We start from the raw sequence: 24,142 nt of genomic DNA, 5'->3' as shown, positions 1-24,142 counted from the left end.
GTCTCCGGAAGCTGCCGCTGGCTGCCCTGTTAACGTGTCCCGCGAGTGAGGCGCGTCGCAAAAGGTCGCGGCGGAACTTCCCTGCGCTTTTCAGACCATACGCTTTACGGTACTAGGCATTGCTGAGCTGGGAGATGTCGGCAGCGGGTTGGGAGGAACCGTGGGGTCCTCCCGGCGGCTTTGCGAAGCGGGTCCTGGTGACCGGCGGTGCTGGTTTCATGTAGGTAATGGCCAAGCAGTGGCTCCCCAGAAACCCCAACCTTTTCCCGCAGCTCTGCTTGCCCTAGGCAATTTGGGTCCAGCTTTGAGGGGTCCTTATTCTGATGGGAGGGTCCTAATGCACGACCTAGACCAGCTTTTCTCTCCCTGGCGTGCAAAGAAGTGGTTCCTTTGAAACTGTGACTTCTTTAAAACGCCTCTTCCAAATCTGTGTTACTCTTGCCCTTCTGTGGCCCGAGGTGCTCACCACGTCACTCCTTGAGTGCGTGCAAGTTACCCTAAGTTGCTCACCGACTGCTTCCCACCCCCATCCTAGAGCACCCCCACCCCACGATGGGCCCTGTACATATAGGCACCCCAAAAACGATTTGAGGATTATAATAGGACATCTAAACATTTACACATCCACTGTTGACACCCTTTTCTTCCTCAGACCCACATTCGATCAGCAAGCCCTCTCCTTCCAAAGTATATCCTTACGGCGACCACTTCCCACCACTTTCCCCTTTCCACCCTAGCCCATGTTTACCGTCATCTTTTGCCTGGACTGCTGCTGTAGCCTCCTGGTTGGCCATAACTGCGTCCACGCATGTTCCTTTAAAGCCTGTTGCTCACATACAAGTCAGTGTTTCTTAATCAGGTCATGTTAGGAGCAGGATTTTACTTCAGTGGTTCCTGCCACACTTAGAATAAAGCCCGAACTCTACCATATCTAGAAAACTCAAGTGCCCAAGCCCTACTTTTGTAACGTGATCTGCTTTTCTGTACCTGCCATGCTTCCCCTCTTACAGTTCTTGGAACACACCAAGACACACACTTCTATCTTGAGGGCTTTGCACTTGCTTCCCCTTTCGTTAGGCTGTTTGCATCACTCAATTCCGGTTTTTATCCAGATATCACCTCCTCAGAGAGTTCTTACCTGACCACCATATCTAAAATAGCCTCTTTCCCAACTAGCACACTTACCTCTACCTGCAATTATATTGCGGATTTGTGTCTGCTTGTTTATTGTTTGTATCCCCACTCTAAAATGCAAACATGGTAAGGACAGAGACTACTGTTCACTCAGCACCTGGAAGAATGCCTGGCCCATTCTATATAAGTCTTTAGTCATTGTGGAATGGATGAATGCAAGAGTAATAAACAGGAAACTCTCCCATCCTCCCCTCAAGGAACTCTGTGTCTAGTGGAAGAAAAGGGAATGTGAGGATTCCTGTTTATGGCCATTTGCACATTAAATCACCCTTCTAATCTGACAAATCACTTGGGGGACAGCATCAGGCTGGCAAGTTTCACTTAATGAGAAAGAGGACTATGGGCATGAAAGGGTAATACTTGTGTGAGAGTGCAGGTCCAGGAAGGGGGCGACGTAGAAAGTGCTGTGAAAGGAATGCCAACTACAACTCCAAGTTCATAATTTGGTCAAGGGCTGCCCTTTCCTGGGAGCCCAACATTTTAAGTATATATGGTAAATCTGGTAGATCATTTCACTGAGATATGCCTCTGATTCCCCTTTAGGGTCCTCTGAAGCTCAGGACCCACAGTGGATATCCAACTCAGGATGGTTTCAGCTGTTACTAGCCTGGGAATCCTGGGTTCAGTCTAGAACCCTCCTGAGGATTCTAGTTTAACATTACCAAAATCTTATACCAAGAAATAGCAATTGCAGAAGTTACTATTAAATATAGACAACTGACTATGCTCATAGTAATTTAATTTTTACATACTTATATCTGCAGTTCCTGAAGAGGCATGCTATAGGCATGTACAGTTGTGCTGACTGGCTCCCATTTATCATTCCACTTTACTCCACACTTGTGCATGTATGGATGGCATCATTTGGTTAAACTGACTTTTTTCCCTATACCCAGAACCAGTACGTTCTCTCTTCTACATAGTCGAAATGGAATGTAAAACTTTTGTTTATAGATACTGTTGAGAAGTTTGGTAAAAAGTTTGCTTGTGTGTATATTTAGTGTAGTTATATTGTTTTCTGTTATCTTAGAAAAAAATTAAAGTTATCTTTGAGTATTTTCCTAGTACTCAACATCTTAGGAAAATATTCAAGAGTTTAGGGAAGTTAAAATTTTTCACTAACAAGATACACTTTTTTTTTTTTTTAATAGTGCATCACATATGATTGTCTCTTTAGTGGAAGATTATCCAAACTATATGATCATAAATCTAGACAAGGTGAGTTTTATAAAAATGAGCTTCATGCACTGAAATTACATTTCAATTTATATTTTTTAAAAGTATTAGAATCCTGTCATGCTGATATTTTAATTTTTTATTTAGTCATTTTAGCAATTTAGAGGCTCTATATTGTAATGTGCTTATGCTGTATTTAATCTTATATGTCAGTTTTTAAAACTTGCATTTCTGGCCGGGCGCGGTGGCTCACGCCTGTAATCCCAGCACTTTGGGAGGCCGAGGCGGGCGGATCACAAGGTCAGGAGATCGAGACCACAGTGAAACCCCGTCTCTAGTAAAAATACAAAAAAATTAGCCGGGCGCGGTGGTAGGCGCCTGTAGTCCCAGCTACTCAGGAGGCTGAGGCAGGAGAATGGCGTGAACCCGGGAGGCGGAGCTTGCAGTGAGCCGAGATCGCGCCACTGCACTCCAGCCTGGGCCACAGCGCGAGACTCCGTCTCAAAAAAACAAAAAACAAAAAACAAAAACCTTGCATTTCTTATGGTGGTCCAAAAGTAAAGTTTTTGTTTTGTTTTTTCAGTTGCTACTTTGCAAATGGACTTTTTGGATTTTCATTAAAAAAAAACTATAAGAAAAATTTGTAAGGCAGTTTGGTGATTATAAGCCTTAATTGGATTTTTTTGTCTATTTTTTAATTGACATATCTTAGCTGTACTTGCTATGGGGCATATGGTGATATTTTGATACATGTATACAATGTGTAATGATCACATCAGGGTAATTGGGACATCCATCATAAGAATAACCCTTAACTCTTATGAAGCTTTGCCTGACTTGCTATTATGGACAGGAATTTTTTTCTATATCACCAATATACCAACAGTTTGAGGTATAGGTATAATAAATTCTAATATGTGTAACACAGGTGTAATTATTTTCAATCACTAATTCCTTTTCTGTAAGAAATGGTAAACTTTTCTAGCCACCAGTGGCTACAGGCAAATTTTGGCAGAAACATTTTTTTGTGTGTGTGTTTGAGATGGAGTCTTGCTCTGTCACCAGGCTGGGTTGCAGTGACGCAATCTCAGCTCACTGCAACCTCCACCTCCCGGGTTCAAGCGATTCTCCTGCCTCAGGCTCCTGAGTAGCTGGGATTATAGGCACGCCACCAAGCCCAGCTAAATTTTGTATTTTTAGTAGAGATGGGGTTTCACCATGTTGGCCAGGATGGTCTCGATCTCTTGACTTTGTGATCTGCCTGCCTCAGTCTCCCAAAGTGCTGGGATTACAGGCATGAGCCACCACCCCCAGCCAGGAACATTTTTTAAAGTAGAGATTTATGAAAAGGTTTTTGTTTTGTTTTTTGGTACTTTGAAAAGGTAACAAAATTACTTGTTTTTTACTTTTAAGATATCAGAAACTTAAAATGTGTAAAAACAGGACAGCGCGGTGGCTCACGCCTGTAATCCCAGCACTTTGGGAGGCTGGGGCAGGCGGATCACGAGGTCAGGAGATCGAGACCATCCTGGCTAACACGGTGAAACCCTGCTTTTACTACAAAATACAAAAAATTAGCTGGGCCGTGGTGGCTGGTGCCGGTAGTCCCAGCTACTCCGGAGGCTGAGGCAGGAGAATGGCGTGAACCCGGAAGGCGGAGTTTGCGGTGAGCAGAGATTGCGCCACTGCACTCCAGCCTGGGCGACGGAGCAAGACTCAGTCTCAAAAAAAAAAAAAAAGAGTGTAAAACCAGGGAGCAAACACACTTTAAGAGGACATATTCTTGTATTATAACCATTAACGTCTATAGTCTAAAATAAATTGGTATTTGATTGGAAAAGCTAATGTCACTTTTTGTATTGCCCCTTCTGTGCTCTCTTCTTTCAAGTTGGATTACTGTGCAAGCTTGAAGAATCTTGAAACCATTTCTAACAAACCGAACTACAAATTTATACAGGTATGAACATTTTCATATAATTGTACTGTGACTCTTTAGTCATGCAGGGATTATAGTATCTTTGTACTTTACAAACCTGTGTAATATGAGCTTGAAAGGAACACTAATTAAAGGCCTTTTAAAAGATCAGATAGTTAATTTCCAAAAGTACCATGTGCTCTAGAGGATACTAGTTTTGATTGACAACACATACAAAGCTACATGTGATTTTTGGTACCTTAGCAGATCTACCAGTAGCTGACTGAATTTACATGGTTTGTATTTTAGTTCCTCCCTAGTCTTTCCCTATGAAGGTTGATTGACTCTGGAAGTCTCATTTTTAGACAAATCCAAAGTATAAACCACAAGACCAGTTCAATAATTTGCAAAGGGAAATGTTATTGTCAAATGAAACTATTTAACTTATGATATATTGTTTTTTAAAGTTATGCTATAAACTGTCTTTTTAACTACAAAACTTAATATACTAACAACCATTTCATAATTCTGTGTGAAAGTGTTTTCTTCAGCTATTGACGAATTGTCAAGAATACATATTTTTAGAAGAATTAAATATACATGTAAACGTTAGAAGTACCATAATTTTACTTAATTGTGATAAAATGTGTTTTCAAAATATGATTCCAGTTGTTACACTATATTTTTTTGAGACAGAGTCTCGCTCTCTCGCCCAGGCTGGAGTGCAGTGGCATGATCTTGGCTCCCTGCGACCCCTGCCTCCTGGGTTCAAGCAATTCACTTGCTTCAGCCTCCCTACTAGCTGGGATTACAGGCACCCGCTACCATGCCTAGCTAATTTTCATATTTTTAGTAGAGACAGAGTTTCACCATGTTGGCCAGGCTGGTCTCAAACTCTGGACCTCAAGTGATCCGCCCACCTCAACTTCCCAAAGTGCTAGGATTACAGGCGTGAGCCACTGCACCCTGCCTAAGATATATTTTAATAATGGTTATCTCAAAGGTTTTTTAAAAAATACTAAAAAAAGTTTTCTCTTAATATAGTGGCCTTGGGTTGGCAAAAATGTTGTGGACAACAGTAGCATGGTACTTAGTAGTTGTTGGTGCTCATTAAAATATTATTTGGAAAAATAATTTGAATTGAATATCTAATATCCTAAGATGCTGGAGAAATACATCATTGGTAAACTTGTTTGAGCACTTAGTTGAATTTTCAAAACATTCTCTATTAAACAGGGAGGTGGGAGGTAGGGGGATGTTATAGTAAAAATGATTATGAATGAGAGTGCTCAATGAAACCTAACCCTTTCATGTTTGCTTTTTCATATAGGGTGACATATGTGATTCTCACTTTGTGAAACTGCTTTTTGAAACAGAAAAAATAGATATAGTACTACATTTTGCTGCGCAAACACATGTAGGTAAGCATTGTTTTATGTTACAGTTATGATTGGCAGTTCTCTCCTGGCCCCCGCCCCACTGCCCCCACGCACATACTTAATAATATTTATATTTGAAAGAGGATATATCATACTGTACTAGAAAAACAGCCACTGTGTCATCAATAAACTCAGCACTTTTTTTTTTTTTTTTTTTTTTTTTTTGAGACGGAGTCTCACTGTGTCTCCCAGGCTGGAGTGCAGTGGCGCGATCTCGGCTCACTGCAAGCTCCGCCCCCCGGGTTCACGCCATTCTCCCGCCTCAGCCTCCCAAGTAGCTGGGACTACAGGCGCCCGCTACCGCGCCCGGCTAGTTTTTTGTATTTTTAGTAGAGACGGGGTTTCACCATGTTAGCCAGGATAGTCTCGATCTCCTGACCTTGTGATCCACCCGCCTCGGCCTCCCAAAGTGCTGGGATTACAGGCTTGAGCCACCGCGCCCGGCCAAACTCAGCACTTTTTAGATACTTTTATTAGCATTGCAAGGCTGTATTAGTGAAATATAACCTTGAATGCTATCTGAAAACTTGAGTTGAACCAATTCAGGATAGTAAAGGGGAGCAATGGGGAGATGGGCCATCAACTGTATTTTTTACGTTGTTTTTCTTAAATTTTGTTGTGGTATGCAGATGAACATTATTTGTATCATTTTGTGAATTTTAGATATTTTCTAATAACTTGACAGTTTTATTATGAAATATATTTGAAAGCGTTTAGAAATACAGTCAAATAATGATAATGTGCGCACCCATGTATCTGTCACCTGAACAAAAGGCAGAATGTTGCTGAATCCTCTTCAGTAGTAAGTACTACTGCTACCTATTACGAGATTTAAAGTTGTAATTTCCTTTGCTTTTCTCTACACTTTTGCTGTTGTGTGTATATATACATATTTATATATATACGTATATATATATATAATGACTTTTTTTTGTTTTTTCAGAATCCGTGTAGATTCATCCATGGAGTCGGATATAGATATAGTTTGTTTTCAGTGTCATTCCAGTCTAAAAAATATATATATACACACCATAGTTTATTTAGTATACTTTATTCTTAATGGCCATTTGGGTTCTTTACACTTTGGAGCAACTTTGAACACTACTACCTTGAACATGTATCATGATACATAAATATACATTACATTTGGCTATATAACTGAGATAATAAGATCTGCATATTTCACGTTGAGATAATGTCAAACCATGTTCCAAAGTAATTATACCAACTTCCACTCCTCCAGAAGTATGTGACTTCCTGTTGCTCCAGATCTCACCAAAGCTTAGTTTTGTCAGTCTTTCCATTTTTGCCAATTTCAGTGCTGTGTAGTGGTGTCTCATGTTTCTAATTTGTATTTTCCCTGATTACTAATAAGATTAAGTACTTTTCATATGGTTTTTTGTAATTTGGATTTCTCCTTTGTGAAATGCTGTTGCAATCTTTTGTCCATTTTAAAATGGGATTGTTTACCTTTTTCTCATTGAAAGAGAAGTTTCAATAAGAAAAAATGGCAAGTAGAGTTTTTATATATTCAGGACACTAGTTCTTTGTCATTCTGTATGTTACAGATGCCTTCTACTCTGTATGGCCTATCTTCTCACTTTTTTGATAGTGTGTTTTGATGAACAGACGTTTTCAATGTCAGTGTAGTGAATGTGTGTTTTTTCCTTTATGCTTACTGCTTTTTCAGTTCTTAAATTCTCTCCTACCCCGAGGTCATGAAGATATATTTTTCTATATTATCTTTTCAAAGCTTTATAATTTTGTCTTTTACAATTTGTAATCCATCTGAAATTAATTCTTATATAACACCAATTTCATGTTTTTCCATGTGAATACCAATTGTTCCTGTACCATTTACTGAAAAGTTTACCAGTTCCTACCCTCTGTCATATCAAGTTTATTTTTGTATCTCTGTCTCTCTTCATTTGTCTCTGCCTGTCTGATACGCACTATATTGATGAATACAATGATTTCATGTCTGTTAAAGCAAATCTTTCTACTTGGTTAATGATAAAAGCAGTTGTGCACTTCTACCAGCAATTTATGAGATATTTGCCAAACTTGCTGTGTCAGTTTTGTGGTTTTAGTTTTCCTGATGAAGTTAAAAACCTTTTCATTTGTTCATTGGACTATTCTCCCTCTCTTTCTTATTAGGATATCCTCTTTGGAAAAATTTCTATTTAAGTTTCGTGACCATTTCGTATTAGGTTGTCAGTTTTTTCCTTACAGATTTTGTGTATTTTGGATTCAAGCCTTTCGCAGCTACATTCTTTTTTTTTTTTTTTTGAGACCGAGTCTCACTCATTGCCCAGGCTGGAGTGCAATGGCACGATCTCGGCTTACTGCAACCTCTGCCTCCTGGATTCAAGCGATTCTCTTGCCTCAGCCTCCCGAGTAGCTGGGATTACAGGCATGCGCCACCACGCCTGGCTAATTTTGTATTTTTGGTAGAAATGGGGTTTCACCACATTGGCCAGGCTGGTCTCAAACTCCCAACCTCAGATGATCCACCCTACTCAGGTGATGCACCCACCTCAGCCTCCCAAAGTGCTAGGGTTACAGGCGTGAGCCACCACGCCCGGCCTTTTCCCATTTTTAATGGTATCTTATTATTAGTGAAAGTTCTTAATTTCAATGTGGGTTAAATTATCTGTACCTTTTTCGTTAGGGTTAATGCTCTTTCTGTCTTGATTAAGAACTCGTTTCCTACCTCCAAGGTCATGGACATGTTGTCTTATAATTCTTTTCTTAAAAGTTACTGTTTTTCCTTTTACATTTAGATTTCTTCCCCATATCCATATCAATTTGACTCAAAATCATTTATTGAAAAGACTTGACTCTTCCTCATTGTCTCTTTTGTCATGGGTCAAGTGTTTTTATATGTATGCTTCTATTTCTCGGCTCTGTTCAATTCCGTTGGTCTTTGTCTGTGCTTATACTATTATCACACCATCTTAATTACTGTAGCTTTATAATAATGCTTTATACCAGCAAAGCAAACCTCCCACCCTGTTGTTCCAAAAAACAACATTTGACATTTGACATTGTTGTTCCAAAAAAACAATCTTTGATATTGTTGATCTTTTCTTATGCGTGGTTTGTTTTCTATATAATGAATTTCTGGTCTTACCTTTATTATTTCATTATTTGTGCTTTGTTTAGGTTTACTTTCTATTCTTTTTTCTAATCTTTGTGATATATTTAGCTTATTAATTTTCACCTTTTCTCTAATGTATACATTTTAGACTATGAATTTACTTCTAAATACTGCTTTATCTGAATCCCACAGATTTTCATATGTATTTTTTCCTTATCTTTTATTCTTAAGAGTTTGATTTCTTGCTGGCTGCGGTGGCTAACACCTGTAATCCTAGCACTTTGAGAGGCCAAGGCAGGCGAATCACTTGAGCCCAGGAGTTCCAGACCAGCCTGGGCAACATGGTGAGACCCTGTCTCTACAAAAAATAATAATAAAAAATAAAACCCAGCATGATGGTGTGTGCCTGTAGTCCCAGCTACTTGGGAGGCTGAGGTGAGAAGATCTCTTGAGCCCAAGAGGCGAGGTTGCAGTGAGCTGAGATTGCACCCCTGCATTCCAGCCTGGGCAACAGAATGAGACCTTGTCTCAAAAAAGAAAAAAAAGAAAAAAAGAAGTTGATTTATTCTTTAATCCATGGGTTACTTAGACATGTATGTCTTAATTTCCAAACATGTATGGATTTTCTTTTTCTTATTGAATTCTAGCTTAAATGTATATGATTAGATAACATACTCTATGATTGTAGTCCTTTATGCTACAACTTGCTTTTTGGCTCAGTATATGGTCACTTTCTGTAACTTGTATATGTATTGAAAAAAATGTTAATTTGCAAACATTGGGTTCATTGTTCTTTACACATCCATTAGGTTAAGTTGGTTAATGATGTTCTTTAAATCTCTTGTGTATTTCTGGTGAATTGAACCTTTTATCCTTATGAAGTGATCTCTTTCCCCTGGTGATGTGTACTGCTTTAAAATCTGTTTTGTTTGACATTAATATAGCTGTGTTACTTCCTTTTTGGTTAGTATTTTCATGATACTTTTTCCATCTTTTTATTTCTCTAGCTTTACGGGTTAGCTGCATGTCTTGTAAACAACATGATTTTTTTTAAACCCATTCTGACCATCCTTGATATTTACCCTCAGTGTTTAGTTTGTTGCTATATTTGGATTTATTCCTACCATCTTACTATGTGCTTTCTTTTCTCACCTGTTCTGTTTCCTTGGTTGCTGCTTACTTTTTTTTTAAAAAAAGAATTCTTCCTTTGTAAAAATTGTTTATTTTTTTAAAATTCTTGCTTACTTTTTTTAAGGACTTGACTGAGGAATTTTTCTTATTCTCTTTTTCTCCCTCTACTAGTTTGGAAATTATATGTTCTGTTGGTACTCTTGGAGTGGTTACCCTACAAATTACAGATGTGTAATTAGCTTATCAAAGTGTAAAGTTCATCAAAACCTTTGTCCCCTTCCCATTTAATATCCAACTCCATTTTTAGCTATTTTTAACTCTGTTTTTATCTGTTTTTTTGTTTTGTTTTGTTTTTTAAGGCAGAGTCTTGTTCTGTCACCCAGGCTGGAGCGCAGTATTGTGATCTCAGCTCACTGCAACCTCTGCCTCCCAGGTTCAAGCAGTTCTCATGCCTCAGCCTCCCAGGTAGCTGGGATTACAGGCATGTGCCACCACGCCTGGCTTATTTTTTGTATTTTTAGTAGAGATAGGGTTTTGCCATATTGGCCAGACTGGTCTCAAACTCCTGACCTCAGGTGATCCACCCACCTGGGCCTCCCAAAGTGCTGGGATTATAGGCATTAGCCACCATGTCCAGCCTGGAATTTTAAATTGATCTTATTTTTTTATTCCCACTAGATGTCATTATTACTACTTTATATAGTCAGTAGTCATTATATTAGGGGTTTACAAAATGATATTCTAATTATGTCATTCTTCATTTATACCTGTAATATCTACATAAAAACAAGTTTTCCAGCCAGGCGCAGTGGCTCACGCCTGTAATCCCAACACTTTGGGAGGCTGAGATGGGTGGATTACCTGAGGTCAGGAGTTCAAGACCAGCCTAGCCAACATGGTGAAACCTCGTCTCAAAAATACAAAAACATTAGCTGGGCGTGGTAGTGAGCACCTGTTACCCCAGCTACTCGGGAGGCTGAGGCACAAGAATCGCTTGAACCTGGGAGCCAGAGTTTGCAGTGAACTGAGATTGTGCCACTACACTCCAGCCTGGGCAACAAAGAGAGAGAGAGAGAGAGAGAGAAAGTTTTTCTTATAAATTATTTGCTTACCTTGATATTTAATTGTTATAGAAAAGCCAGGTTAAATACCTGATTGTTTTTATTTATTTAGTAGATTTTACTATAATGAGTTGGTTTCCAAGCATCCTCCTTTTTCTTTTTTCTTTTTTTTAGTATCATTATGAATTTGTAGATTTTAACACATTTGATTTTTTTTTGTTTTAATCACTTGCAGTTATTTTTCTTATTTATGTTCAAAATGACTCACCATTAGCCATTGAGAGGCTCTTCTAGTTGCTTCCTGAGTCCTTTTTGACATGACCTTAGCAGTCTTTGACAGCCATCTAACTTTCTGGTTTGATAGGATGTTTCAGTTTTATCTTCAATATTTTTCCCCCCAAGATCTGGAATCAGCTCTTTGTCTCAGGAGCCATTGTTCCTTTTCGTGGGAAATGGTGTTTAGAGGCCACAATCTGGGCCCTGGGAGTGCTTATTAACTGGACATTGTTTCAAGGCTTTTTCAGTTAACAAAACTAGGGAATATTATTTGCCTATTAAGATTAAATGTGACATGGGTTTATACTGAAATGTCCAATTCAGATTCAGAGTTTTTGTTTAAGTTCATCAGTCTTTCATTTATATCATCTTTTCCTTACCTTGAACACCTTGGTTCTCAACAGCCCCACCCTAATTACTTATTTACTTTATTCCAGAACACACAATGAGTCCACATTTCTTCTTCTAAGGACACCAGGTAGATTGGATTAGGACCCATCCTAAAGACCTGATTTTCACTTAATCACCTCCTTAAGAGCCCTATCTGCAAATATAGTCACATTCTGAGGTTCTGGGGGAAAGGGTTGGACCTTAAGATGAATTATGGGGAGAACACAGTTTAGCCCATAACTCTGGATTAGAGGGAAATGCCTATGTAATTTGACTGGATATTTCCAAGTTTCCTTCCTTAGGGATTGTAAACATTTTACATTGTTATTGTCAGTGTACAAAGTATCTTTTGTCTAACAGCCTCAACAAATAAGTGATTTGTCAAATTTTTGAATTTTTGCCAGTCTGATAAGAAGTGGTATCTCTGAGTTTTTAATTTGGGTTTTTTTAATTGTATGTGAGGTTGATCATCATAATCTTAAGGACTCATTTGTATTTCTTCATCTAAACTGTTTATGTCTCCTACCTGTTTTACTGTAGGATTGTTCTTATTTATTTAAAGTTCTTTATAAGTTGACGATACTTAACCCTTTATCTCTGTAATTTCACATGGTTTTTCCCAGTTTGTCATTTTTGTCTTTTTAATTTGTTTTTAGTTTTTTAACCATGCAAAATTTTTATGCGGTCAAATTTATCCGTCTCTTCCATTATTGCTTCTGGATTGTGATTCATCGTTAAGGAAGTTCCTTCCATTTCCTGGTTATAGAGGTTCAGTTCTTTTAAGGTGAATTTATTTTTAAATAACTCATTCAACATTTATTGCTTTCAGCAGTAACAGATTGATCTTAAAAAGCCTAGCCCTGTAATTCATAATTTTTAAATTTAAGAACGTTTTAAATTTCGGTGAATTATTTTTAAATTTTCTTCCTTATAGAATAAAAAACTTTCCTGCAAATTTAACACTGATAGTTTTCTGGGTTCTAAGAATTTGCATGTACTATGTAATTTAGGTTTAAAGAAGTCATAAATATCACTGCCTGTGTATGTTATTACTATAAGTGTTGCAGCTGTGGTAAATGAAGAGACGTGAATAGTACCCTCCTTAAACCTGAATCCATCATTTGGCATTTGTTTTATCAATTGGATAGACTTGTTTTAGCTTTTCACTCTTTTTTTTTTTTAGATCTTTCATTCGTACGTGCCTTTGAGTTTACCTATGTTAATGTTTATGGCACTCACGTTTTGGTAAGTGCTGCTCATGAAGCCAGAGTGGAGAAGTTTATTTACGTCAGCACAGATGAAGTATATGGTGGCAGTCTTGATAAGGTGAGCTTAGAAAATGTATATTTTATCTACTTCACCATGTACCATGATACAGTTTTATTAAACCTACACTGGGCTTTTTTCATCCTCAAATTATATACACTTGTAACACTCTTCAAAGTGTTTTAGGATTCTGTAGAGGGACAGAACTGATAGAATAGACAGATATATAAAGGGGTATTTATTAAGTATTAACTCACACGATCACAAGGTCCCACAACAGGCCATCTGCAAGCTGAGGAGCAAGGAGAGCCAGTCTGAGTCCCACAGTTGAAGAACTTGGAGTCAGATGTTCGAGGGCAGGAAGCATCCAGCATGGGAGAAAGATGTAGGCTGGGAGGCTAGGCCAGGGTAGTCTATTCATGTTTTTCTATCTGCTTTATATTCTAGCCACACTGGCAGCTGCTTAGATGGTGCCCACTCAGATTGAGGGTGGCTCTGCCTTTCCCAGCCCAGTAACTCAAATGTTAATCTCCCTTGACAACACCCTCACAGACACACCTAGGATTAATACTTTGTATCCCTCAATCCAATCAAGTTGACAGTGTTAACCATCACAGAATGTTATTGCATTGTCTCCTCTGTTCAGATCAAGTGATACCACCCCAAATGGGGAACAACAGCCTAGTCTTGGTAGAGACTGACTTATTTATTTTTTCATGCTCCAGAAATCTCTTTAGGTAGATTTATTTGTAATTTTGCAAGAGAATTGCAGATCTCACCTTTTTGTCCCACTCTTACACATATGATGAATGTCATTCCATGGACCAATGCATAAGTTACACTGCAGCATACTACCTGTTCATCTTTCCCTTTCAGTCATATCTTTCCCTTTCAGTCATATTGGAATGTCAAGGAGACAGTGTAAAATTCTTGTAAAAACCAAAATCTTTTTTTTTTTTTTTTTGAGATGGGAGTTGCGCTCTTGTTGCCCAGGCTGGAGTGCAATGATGCAATCTTGGCTCGCTGCAACCTCCATCTCCCGGGTTCAAGTGATTCTCCTGCCTCAGCCTCCCAAGTAGCTGGGATTACAGGCATGCGCCACCATGCTCGGCTAATTTTGTATTTTTAGTAGAGATGGGGTTTCTCCATGTTGGTCAGGCTGGTCTCGAACTCCCAACTTCAGGTGATTCGCCTGCCTTGGCCTCCCAAAGTGTTGGGATTATAGATGTGAGCCACTGTGTCCAGACTTAGAATCTATTTTTTTAAATAAATCATGCATAAATACTGTACTTTTTATGCAAAGGAAACTCCATTGTCCAATCTATAATTTTTATAGTTGGTGTCTGCAGTGACCTCATTTTGTTTATTATTTATGAATTTACTTACTTTACCAAGACACATACACAGTGAAAATCAAATAGTCCAAAAAGACTGACAGTGAGAAAAAGCAGACCTTGACCACTTCTCAGTTCTCAATTCTGCTTCCAAGAAGTAACTGTTTTTGAATTCTCTGCAGTTGTTATCAGGTAAACTTCTTTGTTCATGCACCCTGCCACCCTACATCAGATCCGACACAGTAACCAGAGTGATTTTTAAAATGTAAGTCAGATCTGGCATTACTCTGCTCAAAAATCAGTCATTGTTTTACGGTGGCCTTCAAGGTTTTGGCCTTCCTCTAGCTCTCTGACATCCTCTCCCACGGTCTCTCCCCTCATATCAGCCTTCCTGCAATTCCTTTGGACACACTTCTGTCTCAGGGCCCTTAACTTGCCGTTCTCTCTCTCTGCTATATAGGATTGTTGTGCACATTAAAGAAGCTACTACATGTCCTTGGGAAAACACCAGGCACATAGGATTTAAGAAGCGGCTTTTAAAATTTGGTGATTGACATTTCAGGTTTTAACATATGCTCTGATTTTTATACTAAAAATATGCATAATTTTTAAAATATGTTTAAAATTAGGAATTCGATGAATCTTCACCCAAACAACCTACAAATCCTTATGCATCATCTAAAGCAGCTGCTGAATGTTTTGTACAGTCTTACTGGGAACGATATAAGGTAAGACCTGATTACAGAAACTCTTGAAACATTTTCCTTTGGACCTAAGTGTTAAAACTCCAAGTGGGCTTTTTTTTTTTTTTTCCCTAAAGATTTTTAAGTTTTCTATTTATTCTTCGGAGACAGTCTCGATCTGACACTCAGGCTGGTCTCAAACTCCTGACCTGAAGTGATCCACCCACCTCGGCCTCCCAGAGTGCTAGGATTACAGGCGTGAGCCACGCCCAGCCCAAGTCAGCTTTTAGCAGCATGCTTAGAGTAGAAGGCATAGATTGAGAAAATTTACATATTACGGAATTTTAAAAACTAATTTCCTCTATTGTGTGGACAAAATAGGACCTACCTCTTCTTATTCAGTTCATCATTAAAGGAATAACTTGAATATACATTGTTTTTCTATTTCGGTAATAGGTAGAGTGTTACAGCTAGAGTCAGAATGAGGTTGGAGTCCTATGAGTGGAGGAAGACAGAGGGAGGACAGATCCCCTTTCTGCCGTGTGCTTCTCTCTGCATGATTTGGCTTTTGTGGCTCCTCATGAATGGGAAGTAGACTTGCCCCTGGTGGCTCTGACAGTGTCGGTATGGGAGCCTTACCCCATATGAATCCTCACCTTGAATCTCCTACATTTGGCTTCCCACTGCTCTTGGTGAGTTTTTAGGGTGTGGGTCAGAGAGGCAAGGCTTGGAATTCCTAGAGATTCTCTCACCATTTGGGTTCTGGTGGCATCGGTCCTTTTCACTTTCATAGTAGCTCTTTTTATTTGTAGGGATTGGTACAATGAAGAGAGCCAATTTAGAGTCCTTGAGGTGGTCTTTAAAATAATCAGCTGGAAAGTTCTTCAGTGTTTTGCTATCAATCAGACTTATAAACCTGTGCCATCTGTGTTCGTCTTCTTGTACTAATAAAAGAATGTTCCTCTTCTTTTTTTTTGGAACCTCTGCCTTTATCTGAATCCTGTTCTCTCCTTTCTAGAAACCTTACGTTAGAAAAAAATCTCTTCCCTTTGACCTTAAGGTGTGTAGAATTATTTAGGCAACAGTGCCCATATTTTGAAATTCTGCTCGTCTTTAAAATAATCATCATTATTAGACCTTTTCAAAAGCCTTAATGTTGAATATTCTTTTAAGTTTCCAGTTGTTATCACAAGAAGCAGTAATGTTTATGGACCACATCAATATCCAGAAAAGGTAAACTTTACTTCTTAATTCATGGTGTTTTTCAGTGATTGTAACTTCTCATTATTTGAAATAACCTCTTTTCAGTTATTTGTCAAAATAATATGTTGTAAATTTTACATAATTTTATATGCTGTATAACACCTCTTGCAGATTCCTTCAGACTTAGAGATTGAAGATGAGTTTTAAGTCTCAAGCTGGCTGACACTCACCAGCTGGCTTCACCACTTGGCAGAGATTTTGAAGGATCCAATGAGAATGATATATGTGAAAATACCTTGTACTTTTAAAGACTTTAAAGCATTGTAGTATACTTCTACCACTACTGACATGCTGTAGTTGACTCCTTGTTTGCAGTCAGACCAGTATGTCAGGGTATACAGAAAGTCAAAAGCTAGCTAGCTAGTGATGCAAGAAGCTTGTATACATTAACTGTCTTAGTTCCAGCTGGCTAACTGTGCCTCAACTTATCTTTATGGTGTAGGCATGAATATCTTCCAGAAAGTACTAGAAGTAATGAATAAAAAAATTTAGTTTAGAGGCTGAAAATGCCTGTGCGGTTGGTTCTGTATCATCAAGTCTGATTTTACATAACTTTGGCCACTCGTCCTAAATTTGGAGACTGGGTTTTTCTTTTTTCTTTTCTTTTTGTTTTTTGTTTTTTGTTTTTTTTTTTGAGAGGGAGTCTCGCTCTGTCGCCCAGGCTGGAGTGCAGTGGCGTGATCTCGGTTCACTGCAAGCTCCGCCTCCCAGGTTCATGCCATTCTCCTGCCTCAGCCTCCCAAGTAGCTGGGACTACAGGTGCCCGCCGCCATGCCCAGCTAAGTTTTTGTATTTTTAGTAGAGATGGGGTTTCACTGTGTTAGCCAGGATGGTCTCAATCTCCTGACCTCGTGATCCGCATGCCTCCGCCTCCCAAAGTGCTGGGATTACAGGCGTGAGCCACCGCGCCCGGCTGGGTTTTCTTGCTTCCCATCTGGTTGCATTGATCTGTTTGCCCAAAGGAAAGGGCCATGTCATGACCTGCAGGTATTAATATTTACTTTGCTTAATTTAAGTTTTCTTTGAATCCAAGAGCACTGGAATTTACTTTCTATAAATTCCTCAAGCACTTAGTGCATAGGTGCTATATGTAATCCAATAAGTAAGATACAAATGTCTGCCTTTATGAAGTCAGCACAAAGGTGAGCCTTATGATGAGACCAACTGTCTGATGAAGACTCTTTCTGCATTTTTCCACTATTTAGATCATTTTATCTTCAAGTAACCTGTCTTCATGAAATAGCAAACTAAGAGTTCTTTTACTTATCAAATATTATAGTAGGTTTTAAAATGAACTGATAAAAAGAATTAGAAGCAATCCCTATGCATATTTCTTAATAATCTTTTAATCTTGGTATGAGTTCAGATTCCTACTAATGAGTAAATTTCCAGTCTGAAATGATATTTAAATATTCTTTTAGGTTATTCCAAAATTTATATCTTTGCTACAGCACAACAGGAAATGGTATGTTATTATTACCTTTTTACCCATATGCTTTTCTGGTATGTTAGAGTATTTGGTGACACTTTCTTGAATATCATAAAGTCTTAAAGGCCACAAAATTTAATGTCCCACCAAATTTAAGAATCATTTCTCCAGTGTAATAGTTTTTAAAATAATCTGTATCTTATTTTTGTAATTTACTTGAGATAATTTCAAATCTTAATAACCTATCATAGAACTTTGAATTATAGCATTAACATTTGAAATCTATTTTTATATAATTTTACTCAAAAAACTTATTTAATTCATAGAACTGTAGATATTTCTTTAAAATGAACTTATGGTATAAAATTGAATACACATTTCACAGGGGTCACTAATATGTTTGTCACTTTCCTACTAAGTACCCTCAGAGGGTTTGGAAATTATTTAAGAAATATGAACAAAATTTAGAAAAGCTATGAGAATTTGTATTTTCAGTAAAAGATTCTGGGATCCCCATGGGAAGTGGCTTCTCTGGAGTTGTAGTACTCAGTCAATGCTTTAGGAAACTTTACCTTTTTACACTTCATGATTTCACTTCATTTAATCTCTTTAGTTGCATTCATGGGTCAGGGCTTCAAACAAGAAACTTCCTTTATGCTACTGATGTTGTAGAAGCATTTCTCACTGTCCTCAAAAAAGGGAAACCAGGTGAAATTTATAACATCGGAACCAATTTTGAAATGTCAGTTGTCCAGCTTGCCAAAGAACTAATACAACTGGTATGTATCTATTTTAAAAGGGTGGTATTTTCAAAATTGTTAGTGGCAGTAACCATTAATTTAGTCAAAATCAGAAGCATACAGTTTACTTAATTTTTTTTTTTTTTTTTTGAGACGGAGTCTTGCTCTGCCGCCCAGGCTGGAGTACAGTGGCCGGATCTCAGCTCACTGCAAGCTCCGCCTCCCGGGTTCACGCCATTCTCCTGCCTCAGCCTCCCGAGTAGCTGGGACTACAGGCGCCTGCCACCTCGCCCGGCTAGTTTTTTGTATTTTTAGTAGAGACGGGGTTTCACCGTGTTAGCCAGGATGGTCTCGATCTCCTGACCTCGTGATCCGCCCATCTCGGCCTCCCAAAGTGCTGGGATTACAGGCTTGAGCCACCGCGCCCGGCCAGTTTACTTAATTTAAAAGTAAGCAAGTAGAAAATGAAATGGATTATGTGTACCATATGTGTCTTAATTTAAGTTTTATCACCTATTTAGTAACAGCTTTTCAGGAAAAAATAATTCATTAAATGTACTGTCCCTAATTGTAAGACATAACTCATTTTCAGAAATATAAAATTGTGTCTTAAAATAAGTAACAGTGATATATAAAATAATTATATCAGTAGTTATGAATATCCATATATATTAGGGGACATCAATTATAAATTCATTTAATAGAAAGAGGGACTGAATAATAACCAAAATCCAATGTGTATATCTGAGCTTCAGATGGAATTTAGTATAAAGTATAGACAGTGTTACTAAAATGATGTTCATTTTAGCTGTCTTCCCCGCTATGAAGCAGTTGTTTTCTTTTTAATCAGCCATTAAATACCATTGTTATTCTCTGATCTCATTTTATAATTTGACTCAAAAGCCTTCTCCATTTTAACAGATCAAAGAGACCAATTCAGAGTCCGAAATGGAAAATTGGGTTGATTATGTTAATGATAGGTGAGTAACAAGTTAAAACATTGGGGAAAGGTTGTGAAATCTTAGGTACCTTTAAAATTATAAAATATGTGGACTTGACCAATAACTAGTTTATCTCTTTTGAATTTTCTGGTAAAACATTTTTTTTCATAATCGTTAGTACCATACAGATTAAGTATAGCATTATTACTTACTAGCTATGTGACTTAAAAAATTATTGACCCTTTCCAAGTCTGAGGTTTCAAACCTCCAGTGTGAACTAGGGATAATAACATCTCTCTCTTTCTTTTTTTTTTTTGAGACGGAGTCTCACTCTGTCGCCAGGCTGTACTGCAGTGGTGCAATCTTGGCTCACTGCGACCTCCACCTTCCCAGGTTCACACCGTTCTCCTCAGCCTCCCAAGTAGCTGGGACTACAGACTTATGACACCATGCCCAGCTAATTTTTGTATTTTTAGTAGAGATGGGGTTGCACCATGTTGGCCAAGATTGTCTCCATCTCAACCTCGTGATTCGCCCACCTCGGCCTCCCAAAGTGCTGGGATTATAGGCGTGAGCCACTACGCCCAGCTGATAATAACATCTTTCTTATGAAAGTATTTTAACATTTATTTATAATGTATATTAAATACCTGACCCACAGCCTGGCATATGAGTCCTAATAAGGTTTTGTGTATTTGTTTATTCGTTCATTGAACATTTGTTGAGTTTTTTTATGTGTCAGGTATTTCACTTATAGCTAGATCGTGGCTGAAACAGGAAGATAAGACACAGAAGGTTAGGCACCTGGCATTATGGATGACTTTTTTTTTTTTTTTTTAAATATATACTTGATTTTACAAACTTTCTGCAGAAAACCTATTGGGAATTTTTTGTCAAGAGAAAACTTGGGTTGTGGTGCATAAACATATATCTCCTAGTATCTACATTTGTAAATATATATCTACAATATCATTTTAAATCTGTTTTGTTTTCCAAGACCTACCAATGACATGAGATATCCAATGAAGTCAGAAAAAATACATGGCTTGGGATGGAGACCTAAAGTGCCTTGGAAAGAAGGAATAAAGAAAACAAGTAAGTTATCAATTAATCATTTTGGGGTCAAATCAGGAAAATTTAAAGGAAAAATAACTTATTTCCAGAACATTATACAAACCAGTGGAATATTGTGTTGAATCATTTGTACTTTTCAGATTGCCACATTTCATATATTTCTGGTAATAGTCCTGTGTTTCCTAAGCATCTTGAATTTTATAAACCAACTTCTGATCAATCTTCCCATATCTCGTTAGCATTAATCAAACACCTATATTATTTATTCTGAGGTACATATTTTTTCACTTTCTTCACACTCCTAAAAGGTGTGTCTTTTTATAATCACTAGTGTCTTATATTTATTATTGTAGCTTTTTTCTTTTTTACATGTATGTAAAATAATGATCCGTCAGTGGCATCTTAGAGTTGGTGAAATAGAGCTGCAGTCTTTTTTGTATCTTGAGGCTTTTTATATTGAAACCAACAAAGGTAATAAATTTAGTATGTGCAGAAAAATCTATTAAAATAAGTGCTTATAAAGTCTGTGTATATATATTAAAGCTCTGTTTAGAAATGTATTCATAAGAAAAGCTCTACCCAGATGTTAAAAAAAAAAAAAAGTTTTGATTCAGAGCTTGAAATACAAAATACTTAAGTCAAATATTAAAAAACAAAAAATAATTTAAAACTATCAGGTTTCTTTAAACTAAAAAAGCTTTTACTGATAGTATAGCAATATAAAATAATTTAACATATTACTAGAAGAAAGGTGCTGGGCATAGTGGCTCACATCTCTAATCCCAGCACTTTGGAGACCAAAGTGGGAGGATCACTTGAGGCCAGGAGTTCAAGACCAGCCTGGGAAATATAGCACGACCCTATCTCTACAAAAAGTAAAAAAAAATCAGCAGGACATGGTGGCACATGTCTATAGTCTTAGCAATTTAGGAAGGTGAGGTAGGTGGATCTCTTGAGCCCAGGAGTTTGGGCCTATAGTGAGCTACGATCACACCACTACACTCTAGCCTGGGTGACAACGAGACCCCATTCTCTTAAAAAAAAAAAAAAAAAAAAGCAAGGAAGTTCACATCAACTCATTGTGACTCTGATGCAGTGTTATCATATTTATATGACCAAACACTGTATTATACTTTTTTATATAAAATAATCTTAAAATCAGAGCAGATGACTTATTTCCAACACTCCAAATTCCTTAAAATCAGAATGTCTTAAATATTTATACCAACAAGTTCAGTATTGAATGACTTTTGAAGTTAAAAAGAAAAAAAATCATTGATTTTTAATTATAAATTTTTTAGGTGATTTAAATGTCTTCTGATTGACTTAATTGTTAAGTTCAAAATCAAATTGTTTACATCATTAGGTAGCCCTTGTCTGCTGCTTAGCTGATGGGCAAGACTTAGCTAGCAGGAACTCAGTAAATATTGGTTAACTAATGTTTAGTTTTTTTCTTTTTTTGTCTTTTGTTTTTTCCTATTAGTTGAATGGTACAGAGAGAATTTTCACAACTGGAAGAATGCAGAAAAGGCATTAGAACCCTTTCCGGTATAATCACCATTTATATAGTCAAGACAGTTGTCAAAGAAAAAAATTATCCTACCTCTACAAGTGGTATGAAATTAAGTGACCAAATGAAGTGCTCTCTTTTCATTTGAAATTAGATTCATGACTTTTTGTATAATAGTCAAATGCAGAATGCCTCAATCTTTGGGAGAGTTTCAGTACTGGCATAGAATTTAAATGTCAAAATTCTTTCTGAAACCCTTTCTCCTGGAAACTAGGAAATAATAGGGGTAGAAGACTCCCCACGGGTAGCCAGGAAGAAGTCTCCTGGTTCTGACAACCATGAGGGGTAATGGTGCTAGGCGGATGGCAACCTTCACTGGTTTTGAGCTCAGTCAGCTTCCCAGCCTTTCCCAGTGTCTAAGAAAGTCTCTGAAATGTTCGTTTTTAGGCAATATAGGATGAGTCTGATGTCCTAATTCACCTTTTCTTTTTTTAAGATCTGATATACTATCATTGCCTTAGTAATGGAACAAAATAAAAGCATATCTAGCACTTTTTAACTTTTGATAATTTTGTAAAATTGATTACGTTGAATGCTTTTTAAGAGAAGATGTAAAGTTTTTATATTTTCACAATTAACCTATGTAAAACCTTGTATCAGAAATTTATCATGTATTTACTGTTTAAAATGATTTTATTTATAAAATTGTCAATATCTTAATGTATTTAATGTAGAATATTGCTTTTTAAAATAATATGTTTTTATTTTGCTGTAGAAAAATAAAAAAAAAATTTGATTATGTATTTTTAATCCTTCTTTGCCCTAAAGACTTTAAGATGACTTGAAAAAGTAACTGATTGGCTGTTGGGTTGAGAAAGGAAAAATAAGCTTGGTGACCCTCTATTAAAGGTACAGATTTTGGTATGGAGGCATCATAATTCCTCATTAGAAAGTCTTACACTTTAAAAATACCCTTAAATACCAGCTTCCCACTGTGCTTAGGGATCCCCAAGTCCATCCCTCTTCAGTTTCTCCAATTTCACCTTCCAGGAGAGAAAGAGAGGGAAGACAAGTGTGTCAGTTGAGTTTTGCAGGAAGCAAATGCTAAGAGAAAGTAATGACTATAATGATAAAAGAGGAAGGAAGCAAAAATTGGGCAGGCTGTGCAGGCAGAAAGGCAAACCCATGCGGAGAAAATGTCTATTGTGAGAATCAGCTATTGGCCCTTTCACAGTGGAAAGGGCCCAATGGAGCTCATGTCCCACCAGGTAGCTGGTGGGTTTCCTTGAAGAATAGTGCCACATTGGGGGCTCAGTATTTGTCTCTATTGCCAGCAAGTTGGATATTCACAGGTGGCAATAGCTGCATTGGCCGTGGTAAGTGAGAATTCGTGCTGTGGTTCCCAAGAGTAGGGACCATCTGTACAGTGAGGCCTGTTCCATTCAGGTGCCCATCATGGTAGTTGTGGGGTGGCTGATGATGAAAGCTGGCTAAAGTTAACTGACCAAGTCATTTTATCTACTGGGTGGTTCAGTGCCTCTTGCTATGGTGATTGCTTTCTAGTGAGTGTTAACATGGAATACACAGATCTTCACACTCGCCATCCTCTCCCATAGATAGGCCTATCCATGTTTCTCCAGCCTTTACTTCCTTGTTTCCTGCTCCTCTAGACTTTTTCCTTCTAAGTCCCAAAGTAGCTAGCCAGGCTACTGCTCATGACTAAACGGATATTCTCACCACAGGTCACTACCCTACATAGTGCATGAGCAGGTATACTACTCAAAGCTTTTTTCTTGGAAAGGTTTTCTTTTTCCACATTCTTTTGAAGGCCACCCCTGCATGGCTTTCAGGCAACCACCCTCCAGTTTTGGCTCGCACGCACATAATAGGCCAATCCATCTGTAAACCAAGATCAGCTTTTCTTCTCCTTTCTGTTGGTTGTATGGGACCCTCTGTATGGCCACAGGTATAAAGAACTAAGGTGGTGACATGGGAGTCTGGCCTACCTGCTCTTACAACTTACTTGTGCTCTCCCATTCTGCTCATGCCTGATCCCAGATGTGCCGTTTCCATCTTCCAGTGGACTGCTGCTGGCTCCACCTGACTCTGAGTGGGTGGGCACATTACTCTGCTGGAACTGCCGTAACAATATCAGAGACTGGGTAGCTTCTACAACGGAAATTAATTTTCTCACAGATCTGGAAGCTAGAAGTCTAAGGT

At 38.0% G+C, this 24,142-nt stretch overlaps 1 protein-coding gene across 6 annotated transcripts; it reads left to right on the top strand.

The window, feature by feature from the left end:
• On the top strand, nt 1-22,722 carry TGDS (TDP-glucose 4,6-dehydratase). 6 transcript variants are annotated; one of them, XM_021929720.2, is made up of 13 exons: nt 34-220; nt 2,346-2,412; nt 4,259-4,327; nt 5,616-5,706; nt 12,866-13,008; nt 14,912-15,010; nt 15,984-16,025; nt 16,139-16,198; nt 17,650-17,693; nt 18,271-18,436; nt 19,319-19,377; nt 20,336-20,433; nt 21,896-22,722. In XM_021929720.2, exons 1-13 carry the CDS (start codon nt 135-137, stop codon nt 21,964-21,966), a joined length of 1,095 nt encoding a protein of 364 aa, XP_021785412.2. In that variant the 5' UTR covers nt 34-134; the 3' UTR covers nt 21,967-22,722. The 6 variants fall into 6 exon arrangements, with proteins under 6 accessions (XP_003914040.2, XP_009190350.2, XP_021785412.2 ...); XM_003913991.4 differs by lacking the exon at nt 15,984-16,025 and having other exon boundaries at nt 1-220; XM_021929719.2 differs by lacking the exon at nt 21,896-22,722 and having other exon boundaries at nt 20,336-20,999.
• Nucleotides 22,723-24,142: the final 1,420 nt, after the last annotated feature.

The sequence above is a fragment of the Papio anubis genome, chromosome 15 (assembly GCF_008728515.1).
Source record: "Papio anubis isolate 15944 chromosome 15, Panubis1.0, whole genome shotgun sequence".
Lineage (NCBI taxonomy): Eukaryota > Metazoa > Chordata > Mammalia > Primates > Cercopithecidae > Papio > Papio anubis.
The sequence above is the reverse complement of the archived record's forward strand: the minus strand, read 5'-3'. Positions and strand labels throughout refer to the sequence as shown.

Coding starts and splice junctions, on each gene's coding strand:
- TGDS (XM_021929719.2), top strand. CDS start 135: ATGTCGGCAGCGGGTTGGGAGGAACCGTGGGGTCCTCCCGGCGGCTTT. Junction 221..2,345: donor ACCGGCGGTGCTGGTTTCAT/GTAGGTAATGGC, acceptor TTTTTTTAATAG/TGCATCACATATGATTGTCT. Junction 16,199..17,649: donor CACATCAATATCCAGAAAAG/GTAAACTTTACT, acceptor ATATTCTTTTAG/GTTATTCCAAAATTTATATC.